This window comes from Balaenoptera acutorostrata, chromosome 1 (genome assembly GCF_949987535.1).
Source record: "Balaenoptera acutorostrata chromosome 1, mBalAcu1.1, whole genome shotgun sequence".
NCBI classification, from domain to species: domain Eukaryota; kingdom Metazoa; phylum Chordata; class Mammalia; order Artiodactyla; family Balaenopteridae; genus Balaenoptera; species Balaenoptera acutorostrata.
Window position 1 is genome coordinate 22,746,646 of NC_080064.1, and position 13,393 is coordinate 22,760,038.

The 13,393-nt window shown below is 41.7% G+C and overlaps 1 protein-coding gene across 5 annotated transcripts in view; it reads left to right on the plus strand.

Moving 5' to 3' along the window:
* Window positions 1–12,751, plus strand: part of GMEB1 (glucocorticoid modulatory element binding protein 1) — a 31,492-nt gene extending 18,741 nt beyond the window's left edge. For all 5 annotated transcript variants that reach the window (XM_057526334.1, XM_057526326.1, XM_007170540.2 and 2 more), the window contains exons 7-10: window positions 1,395–1,526; window positions 2,884–3,021; window positions 6,331–6,453; window positions 9,369–12,751. In XM_057526334.1, coding sequence (XP_057382317.1) covers window positions 1,395–1,526; window positions 2,884–3,021; window positions 6,331–6,453; window positions 9,369–10,069 — 1,094 coding nt within the window. In that variant the 3' untranslated portion in view covers window positions 10,070–12,751. The remainder of the gene's footprint in view (window positions 1–1,394; window positions 1,527–2,883; window positions 3,022–6,330; window positions 6,454–9,368) is intronic.
* The last annotated feature ends 642 nt before the right edge of the window (window positions 12,752–13,393 follow it).

Below are 13,393 nucleotides of genomic sequence, written 5' to 3' on the forward strand. Positions count from 1 at the left end.
ATAGCCATATGAGGTTATTATTAAGGATTTCATTCAGCTGGAGACTTAGCACAGCTAAAATTCTTAGATAGAATATGTCTAAACTACTTCCAGGAGACTTATAAATATGCCTGACAGAGACACAAGAACGCTAAAGGATGTAAGGGAAGTATTGTGCTTTAAAAATGACTTCTCAAGGTTTCTTTTGGTCAGTCCTAATGTTCTGTGAGTAACCACTGGGTGAGTAGAAGCCAAATTTCTTGGAACCTAAGTTCCTTTCAGGAAAGTGTAAAATATCTAGCAGTTTGAATATTTGGTGGTGTGACACTTTCACTTGAAAAGTGAAAAATGCTGTGAAATTATCTACTTCCTTTTCATTATGCTGAAACTTCTTTACTTGATCATCCATATTGATATTACTTGTTTGCTTGATTATTGATATCCTCCAGTGTGGAGAGTCCACACTTGTCTATATTTCTGTCTGGATCAGTTTGATTCTTCTCAATTCTTTTTGTTTAAAACCTTAATATAAAATTGATAGCAGTAGTTTTTTCCTCTGTGAATCTGCTATTCATGGATCTCTTATCTGATTTATTTTGGTCTCATTTCTCTTGCTTTCTCTTACATAGCCTGATAAATAAGTTACAGCAACTTCATGTATTCTAGATGGTTAGTATCAAACATGCTTGTAGGGCTTCCCTGGTGGCGCAGTGGTTGGGAGTCTGCCTGCTAATGCAGGGGACGCGGGTTCGAGCCCTGGTCTGGGAAGATCCCACATGCCGCAGAGCGGCTGGGCCCGTGAGCCACAATTACTGAGCCTGCGCGTCTGGAGCTGTGCTCCGCAACAGGAGGGGCCGCGATGGTGAGAGGCCCGCGCACCGTGATGAGGAGTGGCCCCCGCTTGCCACAACTAGAGAAGGCCCTAGCACAGAAACGAAGACCCAACATAGCAATCAATCAATCAATCAATTAATCAATAAAAAAATAAATCTTTAAAAAAAAAAAAAAAAAACATGCTTGTAGTAGGGCTCTTGACTGTAATTTTCTTTTAAATTATTTCAAGTCCTCCTCATCCTCACCAAGTCTGGGGCCTGCAGCCTGGCAGTCGTGCCCACCTTCTGTCTCTTTCGAAAACATAACTGCTCAGAAAGCAGATTGCTCTTTTGTGATTTTGTAAGTTATCTTTCACTTTCTATTCAGAGTAAGAAGAAAGCATTTTCTTTTGCAAGGCAGGTTTTATTTAGGAAATCCAGTATTCATCCTGGATTACCTAGGATTCTAGTTTTTAATATAGGGACATGCAGGCAAAAGGTTAGAAAGTTAAATAACAGGATCTCTTTGGCTGTCTGAGATAGAGGATAGTTGTGACTTTTTCATAAAATTCACAGGCCTTCCCTCTAATGGACTGCTTTTAGGTAGCATCACACAGATTGCCATCTCAGAAGAGAGCATGGAAGAGGCAGGGCTGGAATGGAACTCGGCTCTCACTGCTGCTGTCACCATGGCCACAGAGGAGGGCATGAAGAAAGACTCAGAGGAAATTTCAGGTACTTTCTATGGGGCTCAGATTTCTTGTAAGGTTTTGTGACTCTTATCACCATTATAATTATGGACACAGAAGGCCTCTTCGTTACTTGTGCTGGTTTTTCTTATGCATATTAATACTAATTACAGCTGCAAACATCTTTTTTTAATCCAAGCAATAGCCCTGTAAAGTCAGATTTTATGAAGAAATTGAGACTCAGAAAGGGTCAGCACCCTGCCTAAGACCAGTCACACAACTAGTAATTCAGCTGTTTAACTGAATTCACCTGTTTAACTCTGAAGTCCATGCTTTTTATCCTGTCACACTGACTCCAACTTTGGCACATTTGTTAGAAAAACCAAGCTGCAAGATGTTAGAAGAAAAAATTAGGTAGCAGGTGGTGTAGAGGATGGTGATTAACGATGATTCACTTAGAGGGGACAGGAGAAGCTTCACATCATCCTTCATTCATTAATTTGTTTAACAAATATTTATTGCTGCCTGTTTTTAGCTGGTACTGTTGCTAGATCTAGATAGATGAAAAGACATAGCTTCTGCCCTCAGGGAGCTTATAACCCCACCTATTCAACTGTTTTATTGTGTTTTTTGTTTTGTTTTTTTTTTAAATATTTATTTATTTTGGCTGCGCCGGGTCTTAGTTACGGCACGTGGGATCTTCGTTGCGGCATGTGGACTTTTTAGTTGCAGCATGCGAACTCTTAGTTGCGGCATGCATGCGGGATCTAGTTCCCCGACCAGGATTAAACCCAGGCCCCCCTGCATTGGGAGCGTGCAGTCTTACCCACTGGACCACCAGGGAAGTCCCTTTATTTTGGTTTTTTAAGTATAGGATTAGAGGGAGTATATCTTTAACTTAATTTAATTTCTTTATTACTTAACATTTAAAATATTATGTATTATTTAATTTTAAATTAAATTATTTAAATAAATGCTTTAGTATTTATTAAATATTTCATTTAATATTTTTATTGGAGGAAGATACCCGTTCCCTGTAGCCAGAGGCATGACAAATTGAGGCAATTATCACAAGTCCCTATTTTGCTGCAGAGTTCAAATAATTAGATACCAACTCAGGGAGGCAGCTAGTGTTCCAAAAGCTTCTTTTCTTTTCCCAGAAATAGCCCAATAAGAAATCATTTTGAGGGGGGTTCCCTGGTGGCCTAGTGGTTAGGATTCTGGGCTTTCACTGCTGTGGCCCGGTTTCGATCCCTGGTCAGGGAACAGATCCTACAAGCTGTGCAGCATGGAAAAAAAAAATCATTTTGAATCGAAATAATTTTGAATTTAACATTGTAGAGATATGCCTAAGTATATGTAGCGTCCCTTGTTTACCCTCTGTCTTATCCCTCTTTTGCCAGAGGACACTTTGATGTTCTGGAAAGGAATAGCTGATGTAGGACTGATGGAAGAGGTTGTCTGCAATATACAGAAGGAAATAGAGGAGCTACTCAGGGGAGTTCAGCAGCGGCTTATCCAGGCTCCCTTCCAAGTCACAGGTAAACACACTAATCCTAACAATAGCAGTCATTGTAGGCAGATCATGTTAGCCTCATGAAACACTGAGGTATAGGTATTATTATCCTCATTTTACAGGTTAGGAAACTAAGGCTCATAAAAAGTTACTATCCGAAGTTCATAGCTAGGGTTTTATTTTGTTTTGAATTGTAAAATTTTTTTTTTTATTGAGGTATAGTTGATTAACAATATTGTGTTAGTTTCAGGTGTACAGCGAAGTGATTCAGTTATATATATGTGTGTGTGTGTGTGTGTGTGTTTAAATTTCTTTTTATTTAATTTATTTTATTTTTGGCTGTGTTGGGTCTTCGTTACTGTGCGCGGGCGTTCTCTAGCTGCGGCGAGTGGGGGCTACTCTTTGTTGTGGTGCGCGGGCTTCTCATTGTGGTGGCTTCTCTTGTTGCGGAGCACGGGCTCTAGGCATGTGGGCTTCAGTAGTTGTGGCACGTGGGCTTCAGTAGTTGTGGCTTGCGGGCTCTAGAGCGCAGGCTCAGTAGTCGTGGCGCACGGGCGTAGTTGCTCTGCAGCATGTGGGATCTTCCCGGACCAGGGCTTGAACCCGTGTACCCTGCATTGGCAGGCGGATTCTTAACTACTGTGCCACCAGGGAAGCCCCTATGTGTGTGTATTTTTTCAAATTATTTTCCATTATAGGTTATTAGAAGATATTGAATATAGTTCCCTGTGCTATACAGTAGATCCTTGTTGCTTATGTATTTTATACATAGTAGTGTGTATCTGTTAATCCCATACTCCTAATTTATCCCTTCCTCACTTCCCCTTTGGTAACCATAAGTTTTTTTTCTATGTCTGTGAGTCTGTTTCTGTTTTGTAAATAAATTCATTTGTATTACTTTTTGCTTCCACATGTAAGTGTTATTTGTCTTTCTCTTACTTAGTATGTTATTCTCTAGGTCCATCCACCTTGCTGCAAATGGCAATATTTCATTCTGTTTTTATAGCTAAGAAATATTCCTTTGGATATATATACCACATCTTCTCTGTCCATTCATCTGTTGATGGACACTTAGGTTGCTTCCATGTCTTGGTTACTGTGAATTGTAAATTGCTGCTATGAACATTGGAGTGCGTGTATCTTTTCAAATTAGAGTTTTCATCTTTTCTGGATATATGCCCAGGAGTGGGATTACTGGATCATATATGGTAGCTCTATTTTTAGCATAACTAGGTTTTGAACTCAGGTCTGGCATTGCTTTTTCCACAGGTAATTTTTGCCTTGTAAATGGTGCCAGAAAGCAATCTCTTTCTCTCTCTCTCTCTCTCTCGATATAGATACAAAGTAGATATATAGAATCTGAAAATTGGAGAAATCCACCTGGTTTTAGACAGTTCTCATATTCTGTTAGTTTAAGGCTTCCAGAACTATCGTCTGCATTCCAGGCAGAGGGAACAAAGATCTTGAAGTTACAATGAACTTGGTGGGTTCAAAGAATTAGAGAAGCACTGACGTGGCTCCAGAGGACTAACTAATGGAGAGAGTGGCGGGTGATGAGGTTGGACAGGAGCAGAGGGGACAGTTTAGATAAGCTTTCGTCAGAACTTTGGGTTTTATTTTAAGGTGATGGTAAGCCATCATAGGGATTTTGAGCAGGGGAGTGAAGTGATCAGATATATTTATATTTTTTTAATATAGTTTTTTTATGTTTATATCTTTAATGGAATCAAACTCATTAATATTTTCAAGATTATTTCTTCACTTGCTTGTAATTGAGGGAATTATCACGTTTGACAATTTCTAATGACCCCATGACAGTCTTAACTAATTTTTAAAATTTTTATTTTATTTATTTATTTATTTTTGGCTGCGTTGGGTCTTCGTTGTTGCGTGCGGGGTTTCTCTAGTTGCGGCAAGCAGGGGCTACTCTTCGTTGCAGTGTGTGGGCTTCTCATTGTGGTGGCTTCTCTTGTTGCAGAGCACAGGCTCTAGGTACACGGGCTTAGTTGCTCTGCAGCGTGTGGGATCTTCCCAGACCAGGGATCGAACCTGTGTCCCCTGCATTGGCAGGCAGATTCTTAACCACTGTACCACCAGGGAAGTCCCTCAGATTTATTTATATTTTTAAAAGATCACTGTGGTTGCTGTGGGGAGAATAGATTATATGGGGCAAGAGTAGAAACAAGAAGACCAGTTGGGAAACTCTTGAAGGAATTAGTCCAGGCAAGAGATGATGGTAGCGTGGATTAGAGTGGGTAGTGGTAGACCTGGGAAGAAGTGATCGTATTGGGCTTATATTTTGAATGTGGAACTGACAAGTCTTGCTGATGGATTGGATGTAGGGTGAAAAAGAAAGAAATCCAGGATGACTCATATATTTTTGGTCTGAGCTGTGAGTGGTGGTAAAATTTCCTGAGATGAAGACCACTGGGAGAAGAAATCAGAATGGGTTTTTGACTTGTTTAATTGAGATGCTTATGAGGGCCTCAAATGCAGAAGTCATTTGTCTCAACAGAAGTATTAATCTGTAATGCAGGAAAGAGGTCTGGGCTGGAGATCTACATGTGGAAATTCTTAGCATGTCCATGATATTCAAAACCATGGAACTGGATGAGACAACTGTGGAAGAGAGTTGTAGGTGGAAAAGTGGTCTGGGTTAAGGAAGTAATGACCAGTTACTGACAGCTCTTTCAAGAAGTTTTGTTTAAAGGGGAACAGAGGGACTTCCCCTGGAGGTCCAGTGGTTAGGGCTCCATGCTTCCACTGCAGGGGGCACGGGTTCAATCCCTGGTCAGGGAACTAAGATCCTACAGGCCGCGCGGCACGGCCAAAAAAATAAAAAAATAAAGGGGAACAGAGATAATACTATTAATAATATTGCATGTCAGTTCCCATGTTTGGCACTTAAAATATGATGTTTCTAATCTTCATATCTATCTTGCAGAGTAAGTATTATTAGTCGCATTTGTTTCAGATGAGAAAACCGAGGACGGAAATGACTTACCCAAGGTCACACAGATAGGCAACATCAAAACCAAGGTTCAAACTTAGCTCTGTCTAGTAGAATGACCATATTTTCTAAACCAAGTCAGAACCTATAACCAGATGCAAGATTATTTTCCTTATTTTTGTATTTATTTATATGGAAACATGTATAAAGATATAACAATTAAATAATAATTAGTTACACATGTGATAAATCTTTGTTAAAATTTTTTGAAAATGCTATTAGTATTCTAATTTCTGGATTGTTTTATATTTATAAGCAGCACAATAGGGAGTTGGTGGAACATTTCTGTTTTAACTGGACAGACATGTCTTTTGTTTTAAATAGATGCTGCTGTTCTCAACAATGTAGCACATACATTTGGCCTAATGGACACAGTCAAGAAGGTTTTGGACAACAGAAGGAACCAAGTAGAGCAGGGAGAAGAGCAATTTCTCTATACTCTGACAGGTATGTATAACTTCTCTCTTTTCTTAGGCGATATTATACTAATATCCTTGAGTCTTGCCATTTCTTTGTTGACTTCTGTTGGGACTAGATTGGCTTGCTTCTTCTTTCTTTCCTTCCTTCCTCCCTTCCTCCCTCCTTCCGTCCCTTCCCTCCCTCCCTCCTTCCCTCTGTCCTTTCTTCCTTCTCTCTCTATCTCTCTTTCTGTCTCTCTCTCTCTTTCTTTCTTTCAACTCACATAGTATCAGATTTGGCTTTTTCTTTGTACATAGTCCTAGGTGAGGTGGAGTGGTGGGAAGCAGAGGAAACACAAAGGAAAAGAAAAGAAAGCCAGCAACATGATCCTCCTTCTATATCTTTGGAGGATTAAGATGTCTGCTAGATCGCTCCATTAGTCCAGTAATATAAGTGGCAGAAGAAGAAAATTGGCCTTTGTCTTTTTTACATTATTAATACTGAGTCTTTTTTTTTTTAATTTATTTATTTATTATTTATGGCTGTGTTGGGTCTTCATCTCCGTGCGAGGGCCCCCCCCCAAGCTGTGGCAAGCGGGGGCCACTCTTCATTGCGGTGCGCAGGCCTCTCACTGTCACGGCCTCTCTTGTTGCCGAGCACAGGTTCCAGACGCGCAGGCTCAGTAATTGTGGCTCACGGGCTTTGTCGCTCCGCGGCATGTGGGATCCTCCCAGGCCAGGGCTCGAACCCGTGTCCCCTGCATTGGCAGGCAGACTCCCAACCACTGCGCCACCAGGGAAGCCCAATACTGAGTCTTTTGATATACATTTAGCACTTTCATTATTTCTGGTAATCAGAAATTATGAGCACATGGATAATTTAACTCTTTTTAATAAGTACTTTGTGCTGGTCTCCAAGCTAGGTTTTAGAAATAAAATGTTGAATAAGGTAGCCTCAGTCTCTTGAGGGCTTTCAAGGAACTCAAGGGAAAGCAGACTTAGAAATAAGTGCAAAAAGTAGTCAGTTTTGTAACAGAGGCATATAGCAGGTATAGTAGTGGAACAAAGGGAGTTATCATTTATACCCAGAAAAGAATCAAGAGAAGCTTTTGGAGGAGGTAAGGCAGTGAAAGATGCAAAACAAGTTGGAGGTACGGATTATCAGTCTTAAATGATGTAGAATATATTATAATAGTCGGTCATGAAGACAAGAGGCAAGAAAGATCATTTGGTAAGAGAAGAACAATTTAGGTTGTTTTAAACTTACTTTTATGCCCAGTTTATATTTTAAATTCGGTTTACCAGGTATTCTCAGAGATGCCCTTTTTCATTTGATCTTTCTAGGCATATTATAGGCTATTTCCTTATTTTACAGATAACCCAGTAGAGGCACAGAGAGGATAAATGATTTGCCTGGGACCACATCACTCCTTGACAGTGAAGCCCAGAGTAGAACTCTGTCTTCTTATTCATAGTCCAATGCTGTCTTCCACCTTGAAACTTTACACCATCTGAAAAATGGTTTTTGTTAGAAATGTAGGCTTCTGGTCCCTTGTCCATATCATTTTAGTTATAACCACAGTATACATAAAGTTGTGTTTTCTGCTTTTTTCACTGTGACATATTAATATTTTTCCAAGTTGCTACCAGTATTTTACCTAGACATTCTTCTAGGGATGAATTGAAATTTTCAAAATTTTCTTCAGTAGCTTATTTTGTTGCAGTGAACTTGTATGAATATAACTTTTCTTCTTATGTTCTTTTAAACTACTTCACAATATCAATACCATTTAAGCTTGAGGTTAAATGGTATTGATAATTTGTTTATGGAGTCTTGTGACCTATTGTCAAATTTCCAAGAAGATTATACCAATTTATATCACAAGTTTGAGCTCACCAACAATGGGCGTTGTTTTTTTATAATACACCCTGATTTAACTTTTTAAAAATTATAGATTTGGTATCTTGTTTAGGTTCACATTTCTTTGATTACTACTAAAGTTGGAAAAAATGCATTATCTTATAACCGTAAAAGGCAGTGTTTTAAAATTTTTGAATGTGTTCTTTATCACTACCTACTCCTTTTATTCCAAACAAGGAGTTGACTTGCTCTGGGTGTTCCACAGTGAGCAAGGTGCTCTACAGGTGTAACTGGTTATTTATTGGATGCTTATCAGGTGCTAAGCAATAGAGAAGTTCTGGTGTAGAACCAGACTCACCAGTGGTCATCAAGGTTGGATTGGACCCTTGGGAGAGGGATAGTGATAGGTGTATTGGGGTCAAAAAGCCACCAAGTTGACTATCAGAAGACTTTTGTTTTGGCCCATGCTCTGTAACCGTAAGCAAGTTGCTTTATCTCTCTGGATCTATGTCAAAATGAATGTGTTAGAACTCTTAAGACCTCCTTCAGTTCTGTAATTCTTAGGGGCTTCCTCTATAACTTTCTGTAGACTTCTCTGGGGGCTAATGGTACACTAAAGCCATCTGGGTCACCAGCAAGTGATCCTGGCTTGAAGGACAGTTTGGGAATCACTGCTTTTCAGAGTGGCCATTGTAGCTCCTTTGTGGGTCCATGGCAGTTGCAAAGGGATTATGCAGATATTATTTTCATCTGTAGACCCAGGCAGAGCATATATAAGCTGCTAGACCAACTGGAGACTTCTTCGGTTTGCATTTTGGTGACAAGTGACAAAATGCCACAGGAGCTTCTAGAGTTCAGCTGTAGTAGGATCACAGCACGAAAAGATTCTGAATTATTGACCTGCCTATAATCACACAATGACATGTAGTAACTGGAGGGATTTTAAAGACCATCCAGTCTAGTTTCTTCCTGAAAACAATGAAATGACTTGCCTGAGGCTACATAGTAGCAAAACCAGGGCAAGACCCCAGGTCTCCTCACTCCCAGTTTACTGTTCCCAAGATTATACTTCTCTCCACACAAAGTCTGTCTTTTTTCCATAGACTTGGAACGCCAGTTGGAAGAGCAGAAGAAGCAAGCTCAGGATCCCAGGCTGAAATCCCAGACGGTTCAAAATGTGGTATTGATGCCTGTGAGCACCCCTAAGCCTCCCAAAAGGCCCCGGCTCCAGCGGCCAGCCTCTACCACCGTCCTGAGCCCTTCTCCTCCTGTCCAGCAGCCTCAGTTCACAGTCATCTCACCCATCACCATCACCCCCGTGGGTCAGTCATTTTCCATGGGCAATATTCCAGTGGCCACCCTCAGCCAGGGCTCCAGTCCTGTGACTCTCCACACACTGCCTTCTGGCCCTCAGCTCTTCCGTTATGCCACAGTGGTCTCATCTGCCAAGAGCAGCTCACCAGACACAGTGACCATCCACCCTTCATCTAGCCTGGCGCTGCTAAGCTCCACCGCCATGCAGGATGGGACTACCCTGGGCAACATGACCACCATGGTGAGCCCTGTGGAGTTGGTGGCCATGGAGTCTGGCCTGACCTCAGCCATCCAGGCTGTTGAAAGCACCTCAGAGGATGGGCAGACCATCATTGAGATTGACCCAGCCCCAGACCCAGAGGCTGAGGATGCTGAGGGCAAAGCAGTCATTTTGGAGACAGAACTGAGGACTGAGGAGAAAGTCATGGCTGAGATGGAAGAACACCAGCATCAAGTCCACAATGTGGAGATTGTGGTCTTAGAGGATTAAGTGGGGGTCTCGGGGCCAGGAGATATGTTTTGGTTTGGAATTTTAATTATTTGTTTATTTTTATCATTGTCCCACTCATTTCCACATAGGATCCTTTTTTTTAAAAAACAAAATCTTGTTGTTGTAACTGAACAGGTTGGGTCCCTTCCACCCCCTCATTGAAAAATGGACAAAACAAGCTGCCCTTCCGGAAGTTGAGAGTAGGTCACTCAATGTCCTAATCCTCTTACACCAAGAAAGTTATTTCTTTTAGGGGAGGCATCAAGATAACCAGAAACCCTATCCAGAAGGCCCTTTCCAGGCTAGTCTGTCTGTGTACACATGTGGTTTTGTTCTCATAAAGGTGCATTGACCAAACCAGGGAACACAAATCTGACCCTGGAAGGCAACCCACTCACACGTGGATGCAGAAGGAGACTTTATTTTGTATCCTGGAAGGGGCCCTCAGAGGCCAATGCAAAAGTCTGAAACAAAAGTAAGTTGCACTCTGCTTGGAGGGGAAGGTAGCGTACCAGCAGCAGCTTAAAAAGGGAAGTGCTTTGGCCAGGATGGGGCAAGGAAGTTATCTTACTTCCAGAAGTGCAACTGATGCCTCTTAATATCTCTGAGGGTTACTATCATGGGTGCCGTTTTGAGGCAAGGCCAGTGTTAAGAAGAAGGGTACATTTCCACCAAGCAAGTGGCGTCAGAGGCCTGTGGCTTGGCAGAAATCCAGAGACGTCACAGCTGTGCTTTGGGGTTCAGGTTCACCTTGCCCCCCACTTTGTCAAAACATTTACCCTCCTAGTCCATTCATTTGCAAACTGTGTGATGTGTAAATTGCTGTGATTCTTGGACTGTGGCTGTTCTCGGGGTGGGGCTCCAAGGCCATCATTTTTATTGCATGACTCCAGGAGCAGGAGAGTTCCTCATCCAGACCAGCTGCCCTTTTTTGTGGGGCCCTTTTTTGGCTTTGGAACCAAAAGCAGCCACTCATTTGGTGCTTCCTCTGTTCTACCCTCCGTCCCTCAGTGGTTAATGGCGTCTGTCTCCTGGATCCCACGCTCTTCAGATTTTTGGCTGATTCAGAGAACAGTGACAGGTGCCTGCCTGCCTTCATCCCCTTTTAGATTCATGTGTACCATTGATACCACAGATGTTTCTGTGAGATATTGAGCTCATAAAAAAACCTTAGGTTTGGCAGGGAAGACTCAACACCCCACCCCATCCTGCGGCACCGAGTAGATGTCACCTCCTGAGCGAGCTGGACTCCCTGGGAAAGAAGCATTGTCTGCAACATTATATTATAGGAAATGTACCAGGAATGTAATAATAATATCTTTGGGGGGGGGGGTTATTTTGTTTTCTCTTTTTTTTTTATGTTTTTGTATATTTAGAGATGGGCCCATTTTCCGTGCTGTGATTCCTTCTCTTTGACCATCTTCAGTGTCTGGGGCAAGAGCGGAGCCTGTTTTTTGTTTCTTTGATTGCATTGTTTACTGCACTAGGAAAAATATAGGGAAACTGCAGACAATTTAAAAGAAAAATAGGTCAAAAAAGAAAGCATACACTTCAGGAGTGGGAGAGTCTTTTTTTTTTTAAATTAAATACAAAACTTTGACCTGTAGTTTCCTTTTTTTTTGAAGGCACCCACCTGAAGCTATGTTTCTTCCAACAGATGTTGGAAACCCTGTTGTTAAGCAAGTGAAAACTGCGTCCTGCCATCCCTCAGATAGCTGTGTATAGCTAGAGAAGCCCTCTAACTTGAAAGGGTCAATCTTAAAAGCCTTATGGGTGAGATTTCTGAACCCCATACAGTTGTGCTTTTCAGCTTTAAGATTGGGGTTTTATTTTTCTTTTCAAAATATTTAATAGACATAGCAATCAGTTTAGAACAAACCTTTGGCCCTTTATATATCTTTAGTGAGGGAAGTGGCTTTTATTTCTTGCTTCTTTAGGTTTTCTGTTGGTACATAAACAAAAACAAAATTTCTGCCTAAGCCTAAAACTGCTACTTGAACCTAGAAAGGCACATGTCACCCCTATTGCGGTTTTTAGGGACACTTTTATCTTTCCCAGAGACAAGAGGCTCAAATCAGGACAGAGGAGGAGCCCTGGAGAACACCTGCCCACTAGCTCAGGTTCCTTTCTTTCCTCCGTCAGAGCTGTTGGTAGTGTTTTAAAGTAGTGTGAGCGTCATGCTTCCAAAGTCAAGAGATCACCTCCTAAAGACAGAGCCTGTTTACTTTCACTATCTGAATATTCCAACTGGTGGAAATACATGAGCTTTGTTGTTTTCCTGGTCTTCCAGTAGCCTGTCATTATTGCTAGATGCTATGTACCCATTCTTGAGTGTGGGTTTCCTCACAGCCCTGGTCTAGATCTCAGATGGGGTGAGGCACATGCAAGCCACTGGTATGTACACAGCAGTTGCAATGAATCATTCCTCAGGCTGAGTTGGCAGTAGCCATCTAATCTTTCTGTTCATTCATTAAATAAACATTTGTAAGTACCATCTATGTGCCAGGCTTTGTGCTAGGCACTGGCAGTACAGAGATGAAGGCTCAGTCCATGCACCCAAGGGATTCATTCTCCAGAGGTGGTCTGGAGTTAAGAACTATATTTCAATATAATAATTGGTTTCCTTTGTAATGCTATGTATTTTATTTCATGCATTGATAAACATTGTTCCGAGTGTTGGTCCGTAGGTTTCAGAAGGCTACCAAGGGTACAAAATGGTTAAGCCTTTCTCTAGTGAGATACTGAAACAAATCATCATATCGGGGTAAGTGCAGTGATAGAGCTATTGGCTGGGAGAAGAGAGAACAAGGGGTCAAGCATCTAACCCAGTTTGGAGGCAGGGGTCAGCAAATATGGGAGTACTTCCTGGAGAAGATACATACCTAACCTGATTTAGGAGAGACCATTTTTGGCTACTTTTTTTGCATTCCATTTTCAAGTAGTTGGACTTACTTATACAAGAGGGGAACAAAATCCTAAGTCTCTCGTTGCTTCTGTCTCCAGAGCTAGGCAGAGTCAGCAGCTCAGGCAGTCTCTTCTGAGAGCACCGCACTGGCGAAAGCCCAGTCGTGTCAGTTTCTCTGAGCTTCCATCAGATGAATCCAGGGCAGGACTGGAGTTGAGCTGGTAGAAGGTAAATGTCCCAAACCTTCCTGTCATGTGGTTTCCCCAAAGGCCTCAGAGTCAACTGTTCAGCTGTCTTGCCTTGGCCATATCCCTGTCTGACCCCCGCCTTCCTGTTCTCTTCCCCTTTTCAATTTCCAGGTTCCATCCCTGCCCCCCTCCCCAAATTAAAACAAAACAAAACTCCCTGGCATTCCGAAG